Source organism: Oncorhynchus tshawytscha, linkage group LG10, assembly GCF_018296145.1.
Source record: "Oncorhynchus tshawytscha isolate Ot180627B linkage group LG10, Otsh_v2.0, whole genome shotgun sequence".
Classification (NCBI taxonomy): Eukaryota; Metazoa; Chordata; class Actinopteri; order Salmoniformes; family Salmonidae; genus Oncorhynchus; species Oncorhynchus tshawytscha.
Genome location: NC_056438.1, coordinates 48,092,188 through 48,114,838, shown reverse-complemented (window position 1 = coordinate 48,114,838; position 22,651 = coordinate 48,092,188). Strand labels below are relative to the sequence as shown.

The window sequence follows — 22,651 nt, the reverse complement described above, 5'->3', positions numbered from 1 at the left end:
TAATAGAATATATGTGTCAAAACAAATGTAGACATGAATAAATGCATTTCTATAGCTTCCAATATGTTTTTTACAATGGTGGGGGGAGTGCTAAGATGGCGCAGTGGCTTCAATACACAGCGCCCCCTGTAATTTATCTAGTGTATATATAAATCATTGTTTTCTTGACTACCCCTTGGTTGTAAATATATCTAAAGAACTGGGGTGGAGTTTGTGAGGTATTAATGAGATGAATAATTTCTCTATTTTGTCCCTGAGGCTCCTGAGTTGTTCACGGTGGAGAGAGCCTGGAAGGCCCTGGAGGTCGCTGAGAAGAAGCTGCTAGGACCTCTGGGAATGAAGACCCTGGATCCAGAGTAAGATACCTACAGCTATTAGTCATTATTATTAGTAGGTCCAAGTTTTTCCTATTCAGGTCATATTGTCAGGAAAAGCTCCTGGAACCCTCTTCATTTACTGATTCATTTTCTATATATATTTTCTTGGCTTGTATACTACTGACATCACGTTTATTTCTCCCCCAGTGATATGGTGTACTGTGGTGTCTATGACAACGCCCTGGATAACGACAACTACAACGTGGCCAGAGGCTTCAACTACCACCAAGGACCGGTGAGTGTGCTTCACTCAGGATTGGAGTTGTAACACACCTTAAATGAGGAGTTATTGTTCACCTTCTTATGACAATGCTCCTGAGTGGATAAATAACGTTGTATTGAGTTGATCTGTTGGGTTTAATGACTTTTTTTTTTTTTTAGGAGTGGCTGTGGCCAATTGGGTACTTCCTTCGAGCAAAGCTCTATTTTGCCAAGAAGCTTGGGAAGGAGACCTATGACCAGACAGTGTACCTGGTGAAGAGCATACTCTCTCAGCATTATGTCCACCTGGAGAGGTAAATGCACACAGACACACATTTACACACACTATTTGAACACCCATCCATGTCTCTTCTAACCCCCCAGGTCTAGTTGGAAGGGTCTGCCAGAGCTGACCAATGAAAACGGACAGAATTGCCCCTTCAGCTGCGAATCCCAGGCCTGGTCCATCTCCACGGTGCTGGAAGTCCTCCACGACATGTGACAACACCTCAATTCCTGTGGGCGGAGACCCGCCCTATGATCTCACTTCCTGTGGGTGGAGACTCGTCCCATGATCTCATGTCCTCTTGTAGTCCGGCATTGTTTAATTTCACCTTCGTAGTGTGGTCTTTGTTGTCTTGTTTTGGACCTCATGTACACCCCATGGACTAACCATACTGGGATCTCAAGTATACAGCAGGCTAATGCCTAGTGAACATGTGAACACCAGCACTTGCAGTTTGCTGTGGAGGGCATTGGGAAATTGTAGTTCACAGCCTCATTTGACACCTGACTTAGTGTTGTCAAGGTATCTGTTACAGTAGATATGAGCTAATGTTATCGCACTTAAAGATGAAGTGATGTATTCTAAGGTTGGAAGACCGACTGTTTTAAAACCAGATTACCTTCTAGGTAGATAAACTTTCATCTTGTCACCTTAGCTGCTAACCTGTCTCTTTTAAAGACTGTATCAAAGTGTACTGTGCTATGAAATTTGTCAATTGGTGATCCATTGTCGTGTGCTACCATGTCTTTTACTGGAGTTTAAATCCCTAAATAGAAGCCTCTGTGGAAACGTGTCACTGTGACTGAAATCTTGTAGAGTTGCTCTTCTATCTATGACCCTCTAAATGTGATTCATCTCTCCTTGTGAATCCGATGCCTCATTTTATTGGTCAACATGCATCTAGCTTATAGTGTGTCTAGTGTGTCTAGTCTACATAGTGTTGTCATGGTATATAAACAGTCTGCAACCTGAACTATTCTGTGTCTTTGTCTTCATGTCTGTGTTGAGGTGAAGAGAAACAATAGTTTGACTGACTGAGTAGCCTGTACACTAGCTCCCAGTTAGCTCTCTGGGTTGTGTTAGACACAGCATACAGTAAAACCTTTATTTATTGAAATTTAATCTAGTTTTTTTTTAAATACAATTTTCAAGAGAAACCTGGTCAAAGACCACAGTAGATTTGACAATATCTACAATTATTTATAAACCTATGTCATGAAGAACGTTTTTTTACAGTATAATAACTGTCTCTAGTCCTGTTCTTTAGGATCAATTGAAGACAGAGGGATATCATGGGGATCCCGAACACTGACAAGACACAGGCAGAGAGCACCTGAAAAGAGAAAAAGAAACACTAAAAATGACATATCTACACAACGCACTCCACATTTTCACACTGCACATTTTCACACTGCACATTTTCAAAGTGAAGTCATTTTGGGGGGTTGTTGAATATCTCTTAAGGACTGACACTGGACCATTCAGGATCAATTAACACCTATTGCCATTATAGTGTGTCTTTGGCATTAAAACGTGTGTAATTGTACTGCTGAAAATAAAACTGTATCCCAGGGTTAGGTATTCAGAAGACTGAGGCAGGGTTTAATCTAACTTTTTAGCTGGGCTTTGCTCTTTTCATATTTATTTTGATCCTGACAAACTTCCCAGTCGCTCCCAGTGACAAGCATACCCATACAATTATGCTGCCACCACAATATTTGAAAATACAGAGGATCAACAACATTGCATTCACTAATTACTGGCCTGTTTGACAAAGTCGTTTAAAAAAATCCACTTCAAATCATCCATTATGTTTGCAACGAGGCTGGTAAGTAATACTGCAAGATAAATGTATTTCTTTGTCATGTTTTCGGCATAAATGTACAACTACAGTGCATTTGGAAAGTATTTGGACCACTTCCCGGTTTCCATATTTTGTTACATTACAGCCTTATTTTAAAATGGATTTTTAAAAAAATATCCTAAACAATCTACACACAATATCCCATAATGACAAAATGAAAACATGTTTTTAGAAATGTTTGTAAATGTATATATTTTTTAAAACAGAAATACCTTATTTACATAAGTATTCAGACCCTTTGATAGGAGACTCTAAATTGAGCTCAGGTGCATCGTGTTTCCATTGATAATCCTTGATGTTTCTACAACTTGGAGTCCACCTCTGGTAAATTCAATTGATTGGACATGATTTGGAAAAGCACACAACTATTTATTTAAGGTCACACAGTTGACAGTGCATGACAGCAAAAACCAAGCAATGAGGTCAAAGGAATTGTCCGTAGAGCTCCGAGACAGGATTGTGTCGTGGCACAGATCTGGGGAAGGATACCAAAATATTTCTACAGCTTTAAAGGTCCCCAAGAGCTTCTCTGTGGAGATGGGAGAACCTTCCAGAACCATCTCTGCAGCAATCCACCAGTCAGGCCTTTATACTAGAGTGACCAGACGGAAGCCACTCCTCAGTAAAAGGCACATGACAGCATGCTTGGAGTTTGCCAAAAGGCACCTAATGACTCTCAGACCATGAGAAACAAGATTCTGTTGTCTTATGAAACCAAGATTGAACTCTTTGGCCTGAATGCCAAGCGTCGCGTCTGGAGGCACCATCCTACGGTGAAGCATGGTGGTGGCAGCATCATTATGTGGGGATGTTTTTCAGCAGCAGGGACTGGGAGACTAGCCAGGATCGAGGGAAAGATGAACGGAGCAAAGTACAGAGAGATCCTTGATGAAAACCTGCTCCAGAGCTCTCAGGACCTCAGACTGGGGCAAAGGTTCTCCTTCCAATAGGACAGTGACATTAAGCACACAGCCAAGACAACGCAGGAATGGCTTCGGGACAAGTCTCTGAATGTCCTTGAGTGGCCCAGCCAGAGCCCGGACTTGAACCTGATCGAACATCTCTGAAGAGACGGGAAAGTAGCTGTGCAACCTGACAGAGTTTGAGAGGATCTGCAGAGAAGAATGTGAGAAACTCCCCAAATACAGGTGTACCAAGCTTGTAGCGTCATACCCAAGAAGACTCGAGGCTGTAATTGCAGCCAAACGTGCTTCAACAAAGTACTGAGTAAAGGGTCTGAATACTTATGTAAATGTGATATTTCTGTTTTTTTTAATTTTATACGTTTGCAAACATTTCTAAAAAACAGTTTTTGATTTGTAATTATGGGGTATTGTGTGTAGATTGATGAGGGGGGAAAACAATTTAATCAATTTTAGAATAAGGCTGTAGAGTTACAAAATGTGGAAAAAGTTAAGGGGTCTGAATACTTTGAATGCACTGTATATAGGGCAGGGTTGAGTTGGTAGCAGGCTAGTGATGGCCTGCGTTGTCTTGGCTGTGTGCTTAATGTCACTGTCCTATTGGAAGGACTACAGGGTTCCTTCATAAGTGAAGGGAAGAGGTGAGAGGAGGAGAGCGCATGGATGCGAGAAGGAATACAACGTGGCTTCTATGAAATTGAACTGTGTTTACGTGTGATCAGGGGTGTATTCATTCTGCCGATCTTGTTGAAAAACGTTTCTTAAACGGAAGCAAAAGGAACAAAACCGGGATAAACATACCTGAATTTGTCCAATAGAAACTCTAGTTTACAACAATTGGACTAATGATTACACCTTATATCAGCTAGTTGCAGGCAAGAGTGTGCAAGGCGGGCATTGAGTGTCACTGTCTGTCCATGTGTCACCTCAAATTTGTCTCTCAACCTGTGTGCACCTACGTTATAAACTTGTATTCATAGGCTAGGTTGTAGCAACCTCATGATGGGTATAGGAAAAATGTTGTATCGTGTAGTAGTCTAAATCTATCGCTATTATATTGAACTGGGTGAATGGAAAATTAATGACAGTCATCCAATATGCTGTAGTAGAAATAAGGCCATGCTCGTTAAAAATAAATCGTCCTCCCTCATCTTAAACGGCACTGACCGCCACTGGATGCTACCCTAGAGGGTGCTGTTTTAATCAGTTATTTGGTGACATGAATAAATTCATTATAGTTTTATCTAAAAAGGATAACTTTGTTCATTTTTCACTATTTTTACTTGTATGGAATTCACTGAGTAGGATGGTCCTCACCGTCCCCTCTGAGGAGCCTCCACTGGTTGATGTTGTTGCGCCCCAATGTGACTATAGTCCTCCCATCTCCCAGGCCTGTAAACAGGAAACCCTGGAATTCTAAGGAATTCCCAACAGTCTCCATAGTAACTGTGGGGAAAAGGTGAGGAGTGGAGCTGTGAACTGGGCAGTCTCAAACGGCAGTGACGCCCAATCCTAAACACTTGGTCTTTGACCATAGAGAATGGCGAGAGTACGAGTGAGAGGCTAAGAAAAGACAAAGCATGCAAATTGAAATCGACCCTTTCAACCAAGATGAACAAGCTATCAACATGATGTACTTATTCTAAGACAAATCTTCCATGACCATTAACACAATAGTAATTGCTATGTAACTATCAACTGCACACGGCCATACACTAGCTTACGACGTGGTTTAGCTCCACTTTCTCCGAGGATGAACTATATTTTCCAAACTGATGATAGGCTGCATATGATAACCCAAGCGTTATGAGGACTAGAGTCACCTTTCTCCTCCGTCCATTGACGGTAAAATAATAACCCAATTTTCCATCCCCTCTGACCAGGCCCTTGGGCTGTAGGAGGCGCTGCTGGCTAAAACTGTACAGGGGAGGGGGGGGACCACAGAGCCATTTGGGGAATGACAGGACTCCCTCCATGAAGGCAGATGTCAAGATAATGGGTAGAACGTGTGGATGCATCTGGAAAAAAAACAGCTATCAAAAGGAGACTGTATCACGGAAATACAACAGACAATTGGCAGTATTTTTCATGTACAGGATACAGTGAAAATTGTTGATTTACCATACATAAAGCAAATAAGGTGTCACCAAACCATTACGAAATGTGAAACAAGACTATTGCAAATGACATACCGCTGACATACGATAAGACGCAATTCAGAAAGAACTGTTCTGTAAGTGGCCCTACTTTATCATTATGTCAATCTTCTTCGGGGGTTTTGCCTATAGCCAAATTCACTCTCAGTAACCTGCCAAGATAATTCCAGACAATTTAAATACAGACTAATTGAACAGAAAAAGAACAGACAGAAACCCAGTCATACAGCGGGTGCTGTATCCAAGTGCTATACCGAAATTGTTGAGTGAGTTTCAATGACGATGGTAGTAAAAGAGCGAGAGGTGAGACTTTAGCCATCCGAGTATTACCTCTTACCTCTTTTCAAGTCAAATGATGAAATTCAGGTGGCGGCATAAAGAAAAAGGAAGTGAAGGGGTTAACTTCACACTGAATGGACAAAAACAGGCCATTGCTAAACTCTTGCCCCCCACTTGCTAACAACGTCAAAATGGGGTTGAAATGCGCTCAGATTACGCATGACATCATGAAACACTAATCCCGTCTATTTGCCAAAGCGAGTGGTCACCCTTGTTTTATTTTTTTTATGTTTCCCGTCATCTCCAACTCAACCGTCAAGAAAAAAAGGACATGGTTGTCTAAGTTGTAAAAGCCTTAACATTCCAGTCTGTGCTTGAAAGCCTGAACGATGCAATCATCTGAAGCCATTATTTCATGAACGTCTTTCCAGATACCGTAGCGTAGTTCTTCTGTGGCCACCAACGTTTATTGTATTACCTCTAACCATTATGTTCTCTTACTATGCTCTATCAGTGTTGTGGAAAAATCCAAGGGAATGTACTATAGTAGCCTGGTAAAGCGGTGTAAACTCAAAAAACAAACAACCGTGGAACTTCCAAAACAGCTTGGCTTTTATTTTCGATCTTCCTAAAACAGCTGGAGACATACAGTACACATTTAGAACAATTACAGCAGAAGAGGTGGAGAGACCGTGCACTGAGTGGTCGAGCCACAGTTGGACGGTCGGACCGTTTGGTCTCTCCTGACCGTGGAGCTGTGGATCCAGCTCGATATACAGTCACGTAACAGGAGCTGCCTTTGGGGGGGTTGTAGTGTTACTGAGCGGTTTGCGCCCGACGCCCAGGGTATTATAGCACCTTTGGTGGGAGTTGGTCTGGCTCCCAGGGTTTTGGGCTTGGGGCAAAATGGGGTAGAGAGGTGGAGGGGGTGGAAGGTCTTGGGTTAGGGGAGAAGATAGGCATGAGGTTCTGGAGGTGGTTAGGGAGGAAGGAGAGATTGGGGGACAATTCTAGCCTGGTCTCATCTGTATGTGCTTTAGGGAACCGCTCTCTGCAACGTTAGTTTCTTATCATTCCAAACGTGTACAGGTAACTGCCAAAATAACGGAAACACTTGAGTAAATGAGGGTTCTGGCGGCTCCGTTGTGGTGTGGGGTACATTTTCCTGGCATGGTTTATGTCCACTCAACCCCTTAGAGGGCAAGGTAAACGCCAACCTATGGTGATAACCTTCAACCTATGGTGAATAATTTCTACCCAGATGGGAGTGGATGACAATGCCCCCATCCGCAGGGCACAAGTGGTCACTGAATGGTTTGATGAGCATGAAAACGATGTAAAACATACACCATGGCCGTCTCAGTCACCAGATCTCAACCCATTTGAACACTTATGGGAGATTCTTGAGCGCCGCCTGAGACAGCGTTTTCCACCACCATCAACAAAACACCAAATTATGGAATTTCTCATGGAAGAATGGTGTCACATCCCTCTAATAGAGTTCCAGACACTTGTAGAATCTATGCTAAGGTGCATTGAAGCTGTTCTGGCAGCTCGTGGTGGCCCAACGCCCTATTAAGACACTTTATGTTGGCGTTTCCATTATTTTGGCAGTTACCCGTAGCTTTGGCATGAAAACAAGTCCAAGTTGGCTACAAGCCATATAACTTCTGGAACCAGGCTATAGGACAAGTCTACAATCTAAAGGAAAAGAGTCCAGGGCACAGTGCAAGGTGTCCTGTATGGGGACTGTCTTCACATTCTGTGGGGGGCCATTGTGAGTGCGGGCCCCTGGCCCTTACGGGGCCTTGCCCTTACAGGACTGGCAGCAGGCCTTCCTGTAGTACCAGTGTGTACACAGCTTCACCTTCAGCACCAGGGCACAGTTGGCCGTAGCCTTGTCCTGACACACCTCTTCAACTGGGGGGGAGAAGAGGGGGGACAATATTACAGTGGCCATTTTGACAGACAGACAGTTAGGCAGACAAGCAGCGTTCTTCCTACCTGGGGCCTCTGTGGGACAGGCCTGCACCTCACACGTCTGCCCGGCCTCAGGTTTGAGGGCAGAATCACAGCTGTGGCCTAGCTCCTCCCCCTGGTAGCACTTCACCTCCCGAACGTGCACCCCGCTGCCACATGTCTTACTGCACTGTGATGGGAGGAGAAGAAAGGCAATGACATTACTCACACACAGGAACAAAAAGCATCCACATTTTGTGTTGTGCTTGAGAAGGGAGAGAGTGAGAGAATCACACAAACCCTGCAGTGATTCTTTCACATCTACTACTAAACTATACTGATAGAATTGTCTAAATAACAGTGGAATGAGCTAGAGGAGACTGCCCTAGACAGAGTGCAATGGAGAGGAGTCATTGATGGTCCTAAAGTAAGTGAGTAACAGTGACAGTGGTTGGATTGCTCTAATGACATGTACCTGAGACCAGGAAGTGGTGAACCACTTGGAGCAGGGCCTCTCGAAGCAGGCGGAGCTCTCCTCGGGTTTGAGGGCGGAGTCACACGTCTGCCCGTGGAACTCCTTGAACACGCCGTCCTCCAGGCCGGAACACACCACCTGCCGCGTTTTCACCCCCCGCCCACAGGTGGTGTTACACTGGTGGTACAGAGGGAGAGAGGAGAGGAAGATTGTCACAGCCACAGCTTCTCTGTCATCTTTACATGTAGTTCCTTTGTGGATCACGCATTTCAGACAGTGGTACATGCAGGTAAGAAAGGGAGACTGTTACGCCCAAAACCAGTCCTCTGTAGTCCCGCATGCATTTTTTTCACATCTTTTTTTTTTTTAATTAAGTTTTGTCCTTGCTTGTAAGGCCTGGACTTGTTTGTTGCGTTATTCCCATGACAATGTTTGTTTAACGCGGCTACGACAATGTTTGTCAAGCGTATTGAATGAAACGGAATGGAAATAGAAGCGGCTGAAGCTGAACTCGCGGTGAACTCTCAAATGAAAGATCTGACTTGCACTGGGAGGCTGTTGTGACCGCCCTGCTAGGCAAGTCTTCCTTCCCCATAAAGCTACAGCACACACTCGCCTGTTCCCACTCCTGCTCTACCCAGTGCGCGGGGCAGTTCTTGTCCCCACAGGGGTACACGGCCAGGGGCTTGAGGTCCAGGTCGCACTGGCCGTCAGAGATCACGTTGCCGTTGCTGTTCTTGCACGCCACGTAGCGCGTCATCCTGCCCTCGCCACAGGCCCCTGAACACTTAGAGAGTACACAGACAGCCGGGGGGGAGTGTGAGGGAGGGAGGGACAGTAAGGAAGAGTAAGAAAACGTATGAGAGAGACAATACGTGATGACAGGGAAATAGAGGGAGGGAAACAAAGGGACAAGGAGGGAGAGCGTATTCAAGATCAAGAGGAGCTGTGTTGATTTCCTATCAATGATATATCATCAAAGTACAATATCAAGATTCTTTATCGGCCCATATCGTTGCTGCCAAGGCGCAAGAACATGACGATCTGAGAGTAGTTGATGAACCTGTACAGGTAAAGGAGTTTCTTCCTGACCACGTGAATACCCCTGGGGGGAAACCCCTGGGTGTTAGCTGTGCCTAGGCTAAGACCTTCGTGCAGCTGAGGGTGGTTAACTCACAGGGCCCCAGTCCGAAACGGTCCACCTGCGGTCACAGGGCGGTCCCTCGCACTCCTTCTCACTGAGTGGCCGCGAGGATTCGTTACACAGGCGCGTCTCCATGGAGCAGCGCACCTCCCGACTCCTCAAACCACGTCCCCCACAACGAGCGGAACACTGGAAAAGAAGAAACGACCACACCGCCCTCCATCAATGCTCAGAGAACACTCACTATTATGATCCTTCACTCTGGAGTGATTTTTATTTAACTAGGGCAAGTCGGTTAAAAACAAATTCTTACTTACAATGACAGCCTAGGAACAGTGGGTTAACTGCCTTGTTCAGGGGCAGAACGACAGATTTTTACCTCGTCAGCTCGGGGATTCGATCTTGCAACCTTTCGGTTACTGGCCCAACGCTCTAACCACAAGGCTACCCGGCGCCCCTCTAACCACTAGGCTACCCGCCGCCCCTCTAACCACTAGGCTACCCGCCGCCCCTCTAACCACTAGGCTACCCGCCGCCCCTCTAACCACTAGGCTACCCGCCGCCCCTCTAACCACTAGGCTACCCGCCGCCCCTCTAACCACTAGGCTACCCGCCGCCCCTCTAACCACTAGGCTACCCGCCGCCCCTCTAACCACTAGGCTACCCGCCGCCCCTCTAACCACTAGGCTACCCGCCGCCCCTCTAACCACTAGGCTACCCGCCGCCCCTCTAACCACTAGGCTACCCGCCGCCCCTCTAACCACTAGGCTACCCGCCGCCCCTCTAACCACTAGGCTACCCGCCGCCCCTCTAACCACTAGCCTACCCGCCGCCCCTCTAACCACTAGGCTACCCGCCGCCCCTCTAACCACTAGGCTACCCGCCGCCCCTCTAACCACTAGGCTACCTGCCGCCCGTGATCCAGCGATGAAGTATGATAGCATTATACAACTTCATATAGTTCCTACTGTTACCCAGAACACATATTTGAAGATCTATTTCTATCTTAAAGATTCCTTGTCGAATGCACAATAAAAAATTAAAAAACACACACACACACCTCAGACCAGTCAGAGACTTCCCATTGTGGGCCACAGCCTTTGCTCTTGCAGGCCTTGCGTGCCATTGGTTTCTGCAGCTCTGCAGCCACACACAGCTCGTCATACACGGAGCTGTCGAAGCCTGGCGCCATCATCTTCCAGCAGCGCACCGTACGGAACTGGTAACCCTCGCCGCACGTCCTCGAACACTCACTCCACCGACTGGTCTCCCACCTAGGGTGAAGACCCAGTCAGCCCAAGTACAAACGGTTAGTATAAGGCTTTAGCTCCGCCGGCTAACGCAATCTTATGGCATGCAGGGCAACCAGGTTCGAACTCCAGTCGGTCGCAATTGTACTGGAGAAAAGTTTCTTATTTGTGTGAAGGGAATGGCAGACTGAATGCCAACAGGCACATTGATTCAAAGGAGCTGCAAAACCCAGTCATTATTCTGAAACCATCAGGTCCTAGCCAACGGAAGACAATGCAGAATGCTATTTACTGGTCCACGAGGACCTCAACCTGATGTGGCAGTGGAACTGATCATATGGGATATCTAACCTTGGTGGACACTCCTTCCCGGTGCAGAACTCGTGTGTGGGTTCAGGTCTGGTCACAGCGTCACAGTAAGTCTCGTCCACCTCAGAGCCGTCATACCGGACACACAGGGCGTAGGACGTACTGATACCTGGGCAAGGAAACGTAGACTACCATGACCAATATAATACCGAAACTCACACCGCTGTTGAACAGTCAGGGTTAAACAAAACATCCCAGTGAACATGTATCCTTTACGTTAAGTTGGTTAATATATTTAGTGAGAGGTATGATCAACGTGGAGAGAAGAGACACTAAGTGATTTGCCAGTACCTCTGCGTGTCTATGTTTGTGTAACATGTGTGAGAATATGTGTATACAGTGTGTGTACAATGTGGGGGGGGTGTATGTGTGTGTGTGTGTGTGTCTGTGTACACTGTGTGTGTGTGGTGTGGCTGGTAGCTGCACCTGTGGTACATGTTGAACTGCAGGGTGCATACGCAGATACCTTCCATCTGTACATGTCAGCAAGGCTGATGTCACGGTCAAGCAATCCCACCTCAAACTCATTGCTGCTGGAACGCATTGGGAGAGAGGGAGGAAGAAGGACAAAACCCGGAGAACGGGAGGAAGAGATCGAGGGAGAGGGAGAAAGGTGATTGAATGTCTGAATCGAACCAAATTGAACCTAGCAATGTATCTACTTAATATAAAGGTAGGTACCATCTGGGGGAAAGCATGTCATGGTTATTAAATATGACAAAGGCAAAGGGCCAACAAATAACATCAAACTAAAGTGCATATAATGTGGCAGACCCTCCTCACCCCCCCCCACCCCTCCACTAAGGCAGCTCACCTCTCTGTGTCGGGGGCCTGTACCGGCTCTACCTGGTGGAGGTTGACGAGGTTGGAACTCTCTGTCCCGTTGGGCTCTGGTTCGAAAAGGAGTCCATAGGGGGCGTTGTCCTCAGCTGTGGCCTCGTGGAGTTTGAGGCTGCCTGGGTAGATCTCCAGCTGGGCCAGGCTGTTGTCCAGGGAGGAGCTGGTGTTGAGTTCCAGGAGAGGGCAGAGGTTGGAGCCATCCTGGCAGGGTTGTCTGAGGCCTCCTGGCTCAGAGACCAGGTCCAGGAACAGGCCCCTGTGGAGGGGCTTGGATGGTCGGTGGGTGCCGTTGGGACCAGGAGAGTCACCATCGATCAAGTTTGAGTCTGTCCCTTGTAAAATATTGTAAAATACATAGAAATGATTTCAAATCTCATTAAAAAAATCTACAGAACATTCCCATCACAAAAGGGCATCAAAACTGTTTGCTGATATCCCGCAATAATGTACTTCGAAGAAACTTCCCAACTAAAAGTGACAGACTACCGGCCAATGTCCTTGTTCGTTACAGATACGACAATGCAAGTACATTTGAAAGTCAAAACTCTCTGTAAAATAGTCAAGTGGATACACAGCCCAGATATCAACTTCATACTCAAGACTCACTGTAGTTAGCAGGTGCAGGGTGTCCCTGGTCTCCTAGCTTATTCTCCAGGTTGTTGTGGTGGATCTCACTGGCCGGTCTGAACACCAGCATGGCTGGTGGTTGACTGAGGTTGAGAGGAGCCTGTAGTTCCCACACAAGACCTTCATGGTCATGATCCAGGTCATGGTCAACCTCCGGGGGGTTGTCCGGGACCCGAACACCACTGTGGTTTCCCAGCTTCCCATAGTCCTCGCTGGCCTCAATCTCATTGTCATTGAAGGAGAGTTCAGTGGCAGTGACGTTGGCCATTGTTTCTTGGGCCACCGGGGGCCATGGTTCTGGGACCGCTGGTTCGACAACGGACAGTGCTCGTATCTGGACCTCCTCTGGAGGCGAGGCTACTGGGGTTGTTGTGCGGGCTTCTGGGGTGCGAGGTACGGTGTACTCGTATGTGATGTGGGGCATCTTTCCGTTCAGGTTGTAGTACTTGTATAAAAAGGGTAAGAGGCCTTTCAATCACACTACAATAAAGCCAACATGTCAATTGTCTATTTGAGGAATCACTGGAAAACATGCCCTAGTTACCTACAGACAGTACATACCTAAATACCTACCATGACGTTTAGCCCCTGGTCAGTGGGTCCTTGGGCGATGATGTACTCAAATCCATCTGATAAGAGGTTAGCGGGTCTCCTGTACTTGAAGACTGTGCCAGCAACACGGAAGTTACGGGGATTGTCGATAATTGTGTTCCCATTGAAAAAGAAGTGTCCTGCTTCATCGGATAGGGCTGGAGGAAAGCAATATGATCTTATGGACAACAGCTGTAACAACTTTCTCGCTAAATTAATTTTGTTTTAGATTTATTCCACGAACCCAGACACAAGTTTTGATTGGATAGGGCCTATGGTAATCGCACGGAAATCAACAACAGCTCATATTTCTTAATTCTAGTAACTATGAAGGTTGTTCTGCTCCAAAACATGTTCCGCTTGTTAAGTTTCACAATTTCTAGTTACTGTATCCCAATAAAATTCAATACCACATGATCTGAATCTTACCCAGTATATTTTCGGTTTTCCGTCTCTCAATGATCTGGATGTCGGTGGCACCAACAGGAATGTTGGTGATAAACACATAACCTGATTCAAAGGGGGAAAAAACAAGATCACCCACTTTAGTTGTGCCTTTATTTCCAGGCACACAGTGACATGGAGGTTAGGGCTCTTTGATTTTATAGATGTTTAGAAGGGCACTTAAAAAGGTAGGATATGCTGTATAACCTCTTGGTACTACTTAAGATATACCTAACTGTGTGCTCCCTTTCCGGTGAGATCCAGACACTCTGTAGCAGGAGCTGCCATTCCCGCCACACACACCACACGTATCTACCGTTTTACTGGAGTAAAGCTTCCCGTCACAACCCACCGTCTGTAGTACAGGTCAGCCAGGGGAGAGAAGAAAAGAAAGTCCTCATGAGTTTGGGATCCTTTTCCTAACTCTGTGACCTGACCAGGAAAAACTAGGTATATTGTTTGGCAGATGCTTTGAACCAAACGAGACTCAAGTGTCTAATCAGGTTTTAAAAAATCTCCTGGCAACAACTCATTACAGACCTAGGTCCAAAGGGCATTGATTGACATTGCTTGGCAGATGCTTTGAACCAAAAGAGACTCAAGCGGTTGATCAAGGGAAAAAAAGTGTATGGTCCTAATAGCGATCCCTGTGGCGCACCTGACACTGGCCCTCGATGCAGACGCCCTGGTAGATGCCGTCCCGGCAGTAGGTTCCGTCGTGGGCCGGGACCAGCAGCTGCCTCTCCCCTGTGGTGCTGGTGCACTGTAGGTCACACGGCTTGTTGGAGATACTGATGTAGTCATCTGGGACAGGAAGTGACCGAGAACAACTTAAAGAAATGTTCAGATACTCTTAAGTTCGTTAAGGCTGTTTTGACGCTAGCTACAAAAGCCAGTCCCCGAGGTTATCGTCTAGAACGGAGATTTGATTAGAAAAGGATTGAGAAATTCACTCAAATGCGATTAGACATGAATGAGAATGTTTTTAATTTGTCATGTCTATATGTCATTTACCTAGAAACCGAGACATAATAGTCTGAGTTTAAAGATGACATAAGCCTTGGACTGGGGCCTTAAAGCATGATGCAAGACGTTCTATGGAAAGGTACTCGTTTCCTGATTCTGGCAGGCAACAGCCAAGCGAGGCAGACAAAAGAATGAAAGACAAAGAGACAAATGAAGGAGTAATCATGAGAGAGAGAAAAAAAATGAACATCAAATGAATGCAACTAGGCAAAAGCTTGAGGGAGCGAGAGGGGGAGAAATAGAAGGAGAGTGAGAGGGGGAGAAATAGAAGGTGCATCCCAGTAACAGCTTCTATCTCCTGAAGTATGCACATGTTCATTACTTCCCACAAATCTAAAAGCATAGGATTGGTGGAGGCATGGGCTAGTGGGAATCTTCATCATATTTCTGATACCAGTCATTTCCTTTTCGAATCAGTGAAGGTGAACAACCACACACTTCTATAGGAAGGAGAGATAATTGGGACTGAGCCAAATAGCGTTTTAGAGAACGAAAACCACCTATGACTAATTCATTGCTTACCTGGATAGAGGGGCACCCACTCGTAGTGTCTCCTGCCGAAGGCTTTGGCGTTGAACTGGGAGCACTGCTGCTGCTTGAAGCTAACACTGGTACTGACACAGGGCTGGGGAGAAAGACGAGAACAGCAGGATGAGACAAGAGTAAACCAAGTCTCAGAAACAAATGGAAGTAGAGTAGGCAAGGGATGTTTTTTGGACCGTGACACTGAAACATCTTCAGTCTAAAGGGTCATATTCCCCATTAACAGGGCAGTCCGCAGTTGAAAACAATTACAATGGGTCACCCTGCCTCTGTTTAGGTAAAAAGCTGAGGGATGGGCCTGGAGAAACGTAAACAATCTTAAATGCATACAGTAGACTGAGCTATTGATGCAAGGACTGACCATCCAAGATATCAAAATGACAGTTTTGAGCATATTTGGAGGCTTATAGAGAGTTTGTTTACATGTATAATGTTTCCAAACATTGGAATAAAACAAGCATATATTTTGGGTTCCGATAGGTTACGACAGTTAAACTTAGCTCATCTGGAAGTTATAAGCTACCTGTATATTCTTCAGGAATCTATTAGTATATATCCTTAATGTATAAGTCCAAAACGTTTGTAGCAACTGCAGATTGCCCCTTTCAAAAGGGTGCTGAATCAATGTAAACGTAATCCATTAGAAATTGGTTCGGGCAATGGTGCATAAGCTAATAGATGCCTAGCAAAAACTGTTGTTGAGACTCAGTTGATACTCCCAAAATGAGAGGAGAAAATTCAATTCATGGTTTTGGTGTAAAAGCATACCTGAAATGGACATAGCTGATACTGCTTCGGAGATCCGACACAGAAGGAGCTGTTGATGTTCTGTGTGGCAGTGAGTCTGGAGAGAAAGGGTTTTAAACATACTTATCTGGCATGAGCAGACACAATGTGATATTACAATAAAGATACCTTAGTTTGAACCTTGTTATTAAGGGTCTTACAGTGCACTCCTTAAGATTTGTAAAGTGGAAGTGGCCTCAAAGGTTCACGATAAGCTCAGGTTATTACATTAGGTACATGGAAGAAAAAAGGTGAGTTACTCTAGTATCTCCACTGTGGTAATCTCTTTAAGGAGTCAGCCCTTCATGTTTAGCCTACTTTTCTAACATGAGATAGACACATCTAGCTCTCACAGTCTGAGCCCCACCTAGACTCCAGATGTTGAACGTTCCCAGGTTTTTTCAGAGCTTTCCCCAACACTCCTTCCACTCCTCCCCTCCAGATGTGGGTCTCCTCTTCTCTCTCTCTCTCTCTCTAACACACCCTTTCCATCTCCCCTCTTTCGTTCCCTTGTTCTCTTTCCCTCTCTCCCTGTCTCTCTCTTTGTCTTCATTCACCCACCCACCCCCCACCCTCTCTCTCTCTCTCTCTCTCTCTTTACTCACATCTCCCTCTTTCTCTCTCTCTCCCCACCCCCCTTCACCCTCCCCAAACCCCCACACCACACAGGGGGAGTGTTAATGGGCGCCAGGTGGAACAGCTCAAAGTCAAACCCTGGTGCTTATCTGGGGAGGAATCTCCCACTAAATGGCCCAGCGCCTGACTAAAAGCCCTTTTATAAATATGGCTGTCACTCCGGCCAGACTGGCCCGTGTCATGTGGAACCGCTGACCGGCGGGATTGATGTTCATTCCACAGGACATTCCTCGGACCGCAAGAGGGTGCCCCGGAGGTTATTTGTCAGGGGGGGGCGTCTCTTTTTCATGCTCTCGCTCTCTGTCTCTTTATTTCGTTCCCTCTCTCTTTCTCTCTCTCTTTCTCAACCTCCTATTCTTTCAAAGGAAAACTGGTGGGGTCAAAACCTATACTTACATCTAAGCCATAAGGAAATATGACGTTTTGTATTTGTCTCCCTAGAAACTCTCTTTTTCATGCTCTCGCTCTCTGTCTCTTTATTTCGTTCCCTCTCTCTTTCTCTCTCTCTTTCTCGACCTCCTATTCTTTCAAAGGAAAACTGGTGGGGTCAAAACCTATACTTACATCTAAGCCATAAGGAAATATGACGTTTTGTATTTGTCTCCCTAGAAACTGTTAATCCACATAACTGTCAAGTTAATGAAAACCCCAATCCACCTTCCATTTAACAAGCCCAGTTCTCAAACAAATCCATCAGCATTATTCCTTGATCACTCCACAAACAAAACACATATACATGTTATATGTTATAGTACATGTTATGTCACACACACACCAACAGCAGGGGCAGTCAGGCAGGATTGAACATAGACACTTCAGACCGGAGGTCATTGAGCCCCCAATTACCAGCCGTTTAAATGAACTCTGGAGTCAAACCCGCTGATGAGGACTGACACCCCCCAGTATGAGAAGTGGGTTCAGTTCAGGGTCAAACTGTGTGTGTGTGTCTGTGTGTGTCTGTGTGTGTTTGTGTGTTAGCAGCACTGCAGCCTGTCAGTCCTGGTCAGACCACTGCTGGGAGACATTTCCGGAACACTTGGAAGTAAGTGTGTGTTGTAATGCCTACATTAGGCTGTCATAAGTGTAATGGTGTAAAGAGTGTCATAACAATTTGTGACAGCAGGAAACAGGAAGCGTTTTATAAGTCTTGATTGGTTGACTCTGTGATGGTTGAACCTCAATTTCCAGGCTTCCTGAATGAGCCTTTAGAGTATGGTAGAATTGAATTGGAGTTCATTTTGGTAGCTGTCATCATAGCTAGCATGTTGTAGGAAATATTGTCACTCTTACAGAAATCTCATACAGTGTGTTATAACTCAAAAACAAGTGTAAGTGTTGGGTCTAATTTTCCTCCAGGAGAGTATTCCACAAACAACATTAATGAGTTGGCACGCTAACTTTTCTAAACTTTTTTTCAACCAATTTGAGTAGCCATAATGATTAGCAGCCTGACTCCTTGGTCCCACTGGCCTAGTTAATTCTAGCATTGGGTTGGCTCTCTACTGCCTAAAGACCATAGCAGGCAGTGGCAGCTTCAGAGAAGTGCTGGTTAGTTAGGTTCCCAAGTTTTGCCTTTATTTTCTGACCAGGAAAAACTGGTTGTGGAGATAATGTACGGCCCCGCACACGCGATTGATCCGGCACATACCTTTTTGTTAGGCAACGTTTCAACCCAAGAGTGGATCTTCGTCAGGTCAGTGATGGTGTATCTTTACCTCTGCTGCAGACAGTGTCGTTCCTGAGAGCGCACCCCTCCTCCACAGGTCCTAGAGCAGGTGGACCAGCTGCTCCACTCTCCCCACCACTGGGCCACCTCGTCGGGCTGCTGTCCCCGGATCTGGTACCTCTGGCTGTGCCGGCTCTGCCGCTGGACCTCCTCCCTCCCGTCACTACTGTCCTGGCAGAGAGAGTATTTTACATGTGTATTACACTGTATGTACAGTATGCACATGTGTGTGCGCGTGTGCGCGCGCGGGTGCTTGCTGCGTGTGTATGTCCGTCTCGATGTGGTTTAGGTTGTCCAGAACCGTTTTGTCTCTTCTTCTCTCTCCCCATAAGGAAGGCATAAGGGACAGTTGTGTTGTTTCCTATATGTGTCGGGAAAAGCCCTGTAGCTCTAACAGTAGGGTTGCTGTGCAGACTGCAGTTGGCAGCAGCAGCTGGCCGGACTGTTCCATTAAACCCCGAGCGGGTACGGAAAACGAAAAGACCGAAAATCACTTTAGGTGGCCTTCGCACAAGATTCCCATTGTAAGTGTTCCGTCTGTGTGTAGGAGTAAGGGCAGCAAGCAACGCAGTAACATGATTGACTTTGCTATGCTTCTCTCTGTTCCTGAAGTGTGTCCTCCCTGCATGAATAAGCACACACTGGGGTGTGTTTCCCGAAACCATTCGGTGAACACATTGCGACCACTTATGGTGCTCTGGTACACTTTCCACCGGACAAACCTGTTAACACGTGTTTGGATACACTGACTGGAGCAGAGTCCAAAAAGGCTGCCGCTACCTCCTGGGGTCTGCATTAAAACCTATAGACATTCAGAGTTTATTCCAAGTGGTGAAAGATGCAGGGGTAATACAGTTTACTTCTGTGACTTAAAGGAAAGCAGAAACCTAACCAAAACCTGTAATCCATTTAGGAGGGAGCGAGAGGGGGGAGGAGAGAGAAAGAGCCTAAAATTCAAAACAGAGCTGGTGGTTGGCTATGAATATCTTTTCTTTACAGAGGTAGAGACAGGCCAAGACTTTTAAGAGCATTACTGTGCTTTTGATGAGTTAGAGAGGTGGATGAGAGACTGGAGGGAGGAGGAGGAAGAGAAGGAAGGAGGGAGGGGGAATGGAGACAGAGGGAGGATTGAGGGCTGCTAAAAATGAGTGCTAGATGAAAGGGCCAGTGACTGTCTGTGAGTAACTGAAGCTGACTCCTGTTGTCTAGACTTCAGGTTAATCGTAGCCCTCTAAACCTGACCATTAGAGTGCATTAACAGCACACAGACACTGCCATGGCTGGCCACACTGTTCTAGGGCCTAGGATTTCTTCCCAACGATTAATGTTTCACACTCAATAGCTCTCAAGAGTAGAAACTCTGGTTATAGAACCTATATTCATCTGCACATTTTGAATGATTTGCAGACATTTTTTGTTTGTATTTTTAGTTTGCCTTGTAATTTTAGTTTTATAATTTTGGGAAGACTTGTGTTTGCATATTTTGCTGGTCTATAGTCTATATGACAGTCATATAGATTTCACAACACGCTCATTTTACATCACCACAAATTTGAATACAAGAACTGGTAATGGAAAAAAAGTTCTGATAGTTCTGTAAACTCAACTAGGGGGACTAGATGCTTGTCCAAACAAGAATGTGCAAGCCCCATATGTTTTTCTGAATGCCCTCTGGATATCTAGGAATCTAAATAGACTATTTACTTTTTTTAACGTTTTAATGCTCCAGGCTCTCAAACAATGGACCTCCCGGGAAGTACAAATTAGTATACTTTTGGAGGCTGCGGCGAACTGCGTCCGGTGTGAGGGGGGGGGGACAGATTGTGCATGGGACAGTTGTATTACAATGTTACTGGAGTTAAGCAGGTCAGCTGCTGCCGCGACCGGGCACCGGTCAGGTGGATGCCATGTGGATGATTCAAGAGCCTGAGTTGTTACGCATGCATCAGTAATGGACACGAACCCTTGGAAATGGAAAACCATATCGTTGAAAAATGCTGTTTTCACGTATGTAGACGGTTTGAAGCGTGTCTGTAAAATGTTCCCGTAACTTTTTTTTCATAAACTGTACTTTAACATAGTTCCCTGATGTTGGTTAGTGGTAAACGAGCCGCGGCTACTTTGTTAGCCCATGGGATCCTCTTGTAATATCCCATGTCTCCAGATGACCTCCCTTCAATTTGAATTGAAGTACAATCCAGTACCGTATCCTTCCTCGTCTTCCGTCCCTGCCTCATTAGATTTAGTCCAGTGGACCACGAAGCTCTCTAATAATGTGCAGCTACTTCAACAGCTTCGGGAAATGCCAGGCAGGCAGAAATAAAGGCTCCAGCTGGGGCTTTGATCTTAAAGCATAAAGACTCTAGAAAAGGAGTTCGGCATGAAACGAATAGCGGAAAAGAAGGCGCAAAACCTAGACTTCACTAATAGCCCACAGTACCGAATGGATTGAAATTGTTGCAGGCAAGCGTGGGCTAGAAGGCTATTCCAGAAAACAGCGTAATCTCTTGCCATTTGAATGCTTTCACACAAATACCGGCATACACGAGCAGACATTTGCGTTGAGAACAAGGATGTTTGAAGCGCACTGCTTTATGGATAAGAATTTATTTTTTAAAACCATTTTTGAATGAAAAGTATGCGATTTACCTTAATGTTGCTGGTGGATGCTCTCCCAAAAGTTCCGAATAGGAAGACAGCGCTGTGAATAAGAATAATACCGAATCTTGCGCTCCAAAAACAGTACATGGTTCATTTAGGAACAAGGAGACCTCGCCCCCCCAACCTTAACCACAGCTTGAAAGGGAGGCTCGCACTAAGAGGTCTATTGGGAAGAAAATCCTTGATGCTTTCTTTAATGGCTTTACAACCTGCTGGCCCGAAGGGAAAAGGGGGTTGGTCAAGCCGGCTTTGATTGACGTTGTAGACTTGCAGAACCTTGTACCCTAAATCTGAAACCCACTTCTGGCTCTTTCAATAGTGACTACCTCCACCAGGGGTAGTGGGATAGTTCTCCTGTGTGTGTGTATGTGTGTCTGTGCGTGCGTGAAAGAGCCAGAGAGAGAGAGAGTTTTGGGACCATAAACAAGAGAGAACATTTTCACATCGATTTGCCTATATTTATAGGGTGTAGAGAAACAACTATTGATAGTATAAAAAGGGGAAAGACCTATGGTGTTATGATGTAACAGAATGGGGAGGTAGTAGGGTAGTTGAACTCACATCTCATGTCCCCTTATGCATAAGGGAGTGACCGAAATTTACACAATTGTTACCCGGAGGAAAATGGGGGAGGGTCATGATTTTTCAATTTCAGTCAGGGAGAGGTTTTAGTATTTTAAAATGTAGACCAGGGGAGGGTCATGTAATTTGTAATTGATTAACAAATCTAACGCAATGGTAAATCTACGCGCTGGCGGTAGGTAGCCCTATAGGTTCGGGGGGGACAAATATTTCTGCTATTTTCACAATCAACAATTATCGGTGGGGTGCTGGTGGCACAAAAGGGCTGGGTTTTGATGAATTAACCAATTGTGGGTGTGTCAGGCTTGGTCCCTCACTGGCCAATCAGAACGTTCTCCAGGGCTAAATATGTGGTTGCTTCAAATTGTGTATTTACGGTCTTTTATGTATATGCATTTGAATCAACTCCAATTCCAATGTTAGTGCATTATAGTTTGTTTAACCGCTTACAGAAATGAAATGACAAAATCTAGACCTATCCCATCTTTGCTAAATATCTTAACTTGAACCTGTTTGTAGCCCACAATGTTCTAGTTATTGCATGGCTTCAATGTTGAAATATATACATAGGATTCGCGCTGATATAGGGGCTAGGCCTACTGTAAATTACATTATGGATGAGCATGGACATGCCAAACGTTGTCAATCAGCAAGATACAATTCATTATTGATAAGGCCTAAAAAAGGAAGCAAATAATTCAAATCAACAACTTGTTGTAAATAGCCTATGTCTAAATACACTTACAGGCACAATAATTACTCCTTGCGGGCATCTAATAGAGTATTACAACAATGCAGACTATGGAGGGTTTTAAGCACATCCAAACTTTTCACAGTAGCTGAACAAAGATCCGATTTAAAGAAAAAGGGAGAATGTCCACTCACCTTTAGAGTGCTCCTAAATAT

The 22,651-nt window shown here is 45.4% G+C and overlaps 2 protein-coding genes and 1 long non-coding RNA gene across 8 annotated transcripts in view; 1 reads left to right on the top strand and 2 right to left on the bottom strand.

Moving 5' to 3' along the window:
- LOC112260354 (glycogen debranching enzyme) overlaps positions 1-1,837 on the top strand; it is a 32,279-nt gene extending 30,442 nt beyond the window's left edge. For all 3 annotated transcript variants that reach the window (XM_024435393.2, XM_024435391.2, XM_024435392.2), the window contains 4 exons: positions 259-356; positions 525-612; positions 759-892; positions 963-1,837. In XM_024435393.2, coding sequence (XP_024291161.1) covers positions 259-356; positions 525-612; positions 759-892; positions 963-1,080 — 438 coding nt within the window. In that variant the 3' untranslated portion in view covers positions 1,081-1,837. The remainder of the gene's footprint in view (positions 1-258; positions 357-524; positions 613-758; positions 893-962) is intronic.
- A 149-nt stretch (positions 1,838-1,986) lies between these two features.
- LOC121847630 lies at positions 1,987-5,572 on the bottom strand. The gene is made up of 3 exons (XR_006084467.1): positions 5,475-5,572; positions 4,969-5,097; positions 1,987-2,197 (listed from the first exon to the last, which is right to left on the bottom strand). It is a non-coding gene; the product is annotated as an uncharacterized LOC121847630 (long non-coding RNA).
- Positions 5,573-7,589: 2,017 nt separating this feature from the next.
- si:ch211-267e7.3 (ADAMTS-like protein 2) lies at positions 7,590-21,539 on the bottom strand. 4 transcript variants are annotated; one of them, XM_042328653.1, is made up of 18 exons: positions 21,152-21,533; positions 18,492-18,673; positions 16,123-16,198; positions 15,334-15,436; positions 14,444-14,589; positions 14,017-14,140; positions 13,771-13,851; positions 13,324-13,499; positions 12,730-13,195; positions 12,098-12,449; positions 11,710-11,816; positions 11,266-11,392; positions 10,725-10,938; positions 9,698-9,853; positions 9,137-9,307; positions 8,521-8,697; positions 8,091-8,235; positions 7,590-8,006 (listed from the first exon to the last, which is right to left on the bottom strand). In XM_042328653.1, exons 1-18 carry the CDS (start codon positions 21,248-21,250, stop codon positions 7,885-7,887), a joined length of 3,024 nt encoding a protein of 1,007 aa, XP_042184587.1. In that variant the 5' UTR covers positions 21,251-21,533; the 3' UTR covers positions 7,590-7,884. The 4 variants fall into 4 exon arrangements, with proteins under 4 accessions (XP_042184587.1, XP_042184585.1, XP_042184586.1 ...); XM_042328651.1 differs by having other exon boundaries at positions 7,591-8,006; positions 12,098-12,455; positions 21,152-21,532; XM_042328652.1 differs by having other exon boundaries at positions 7,591-8,006; positions 11,710-11,813; positions 12,098-12,455; positions 21,152-21,531.
- Between the last annotated feature and the right edge of the window lie 1,112 nt (positions 21,540-22,651).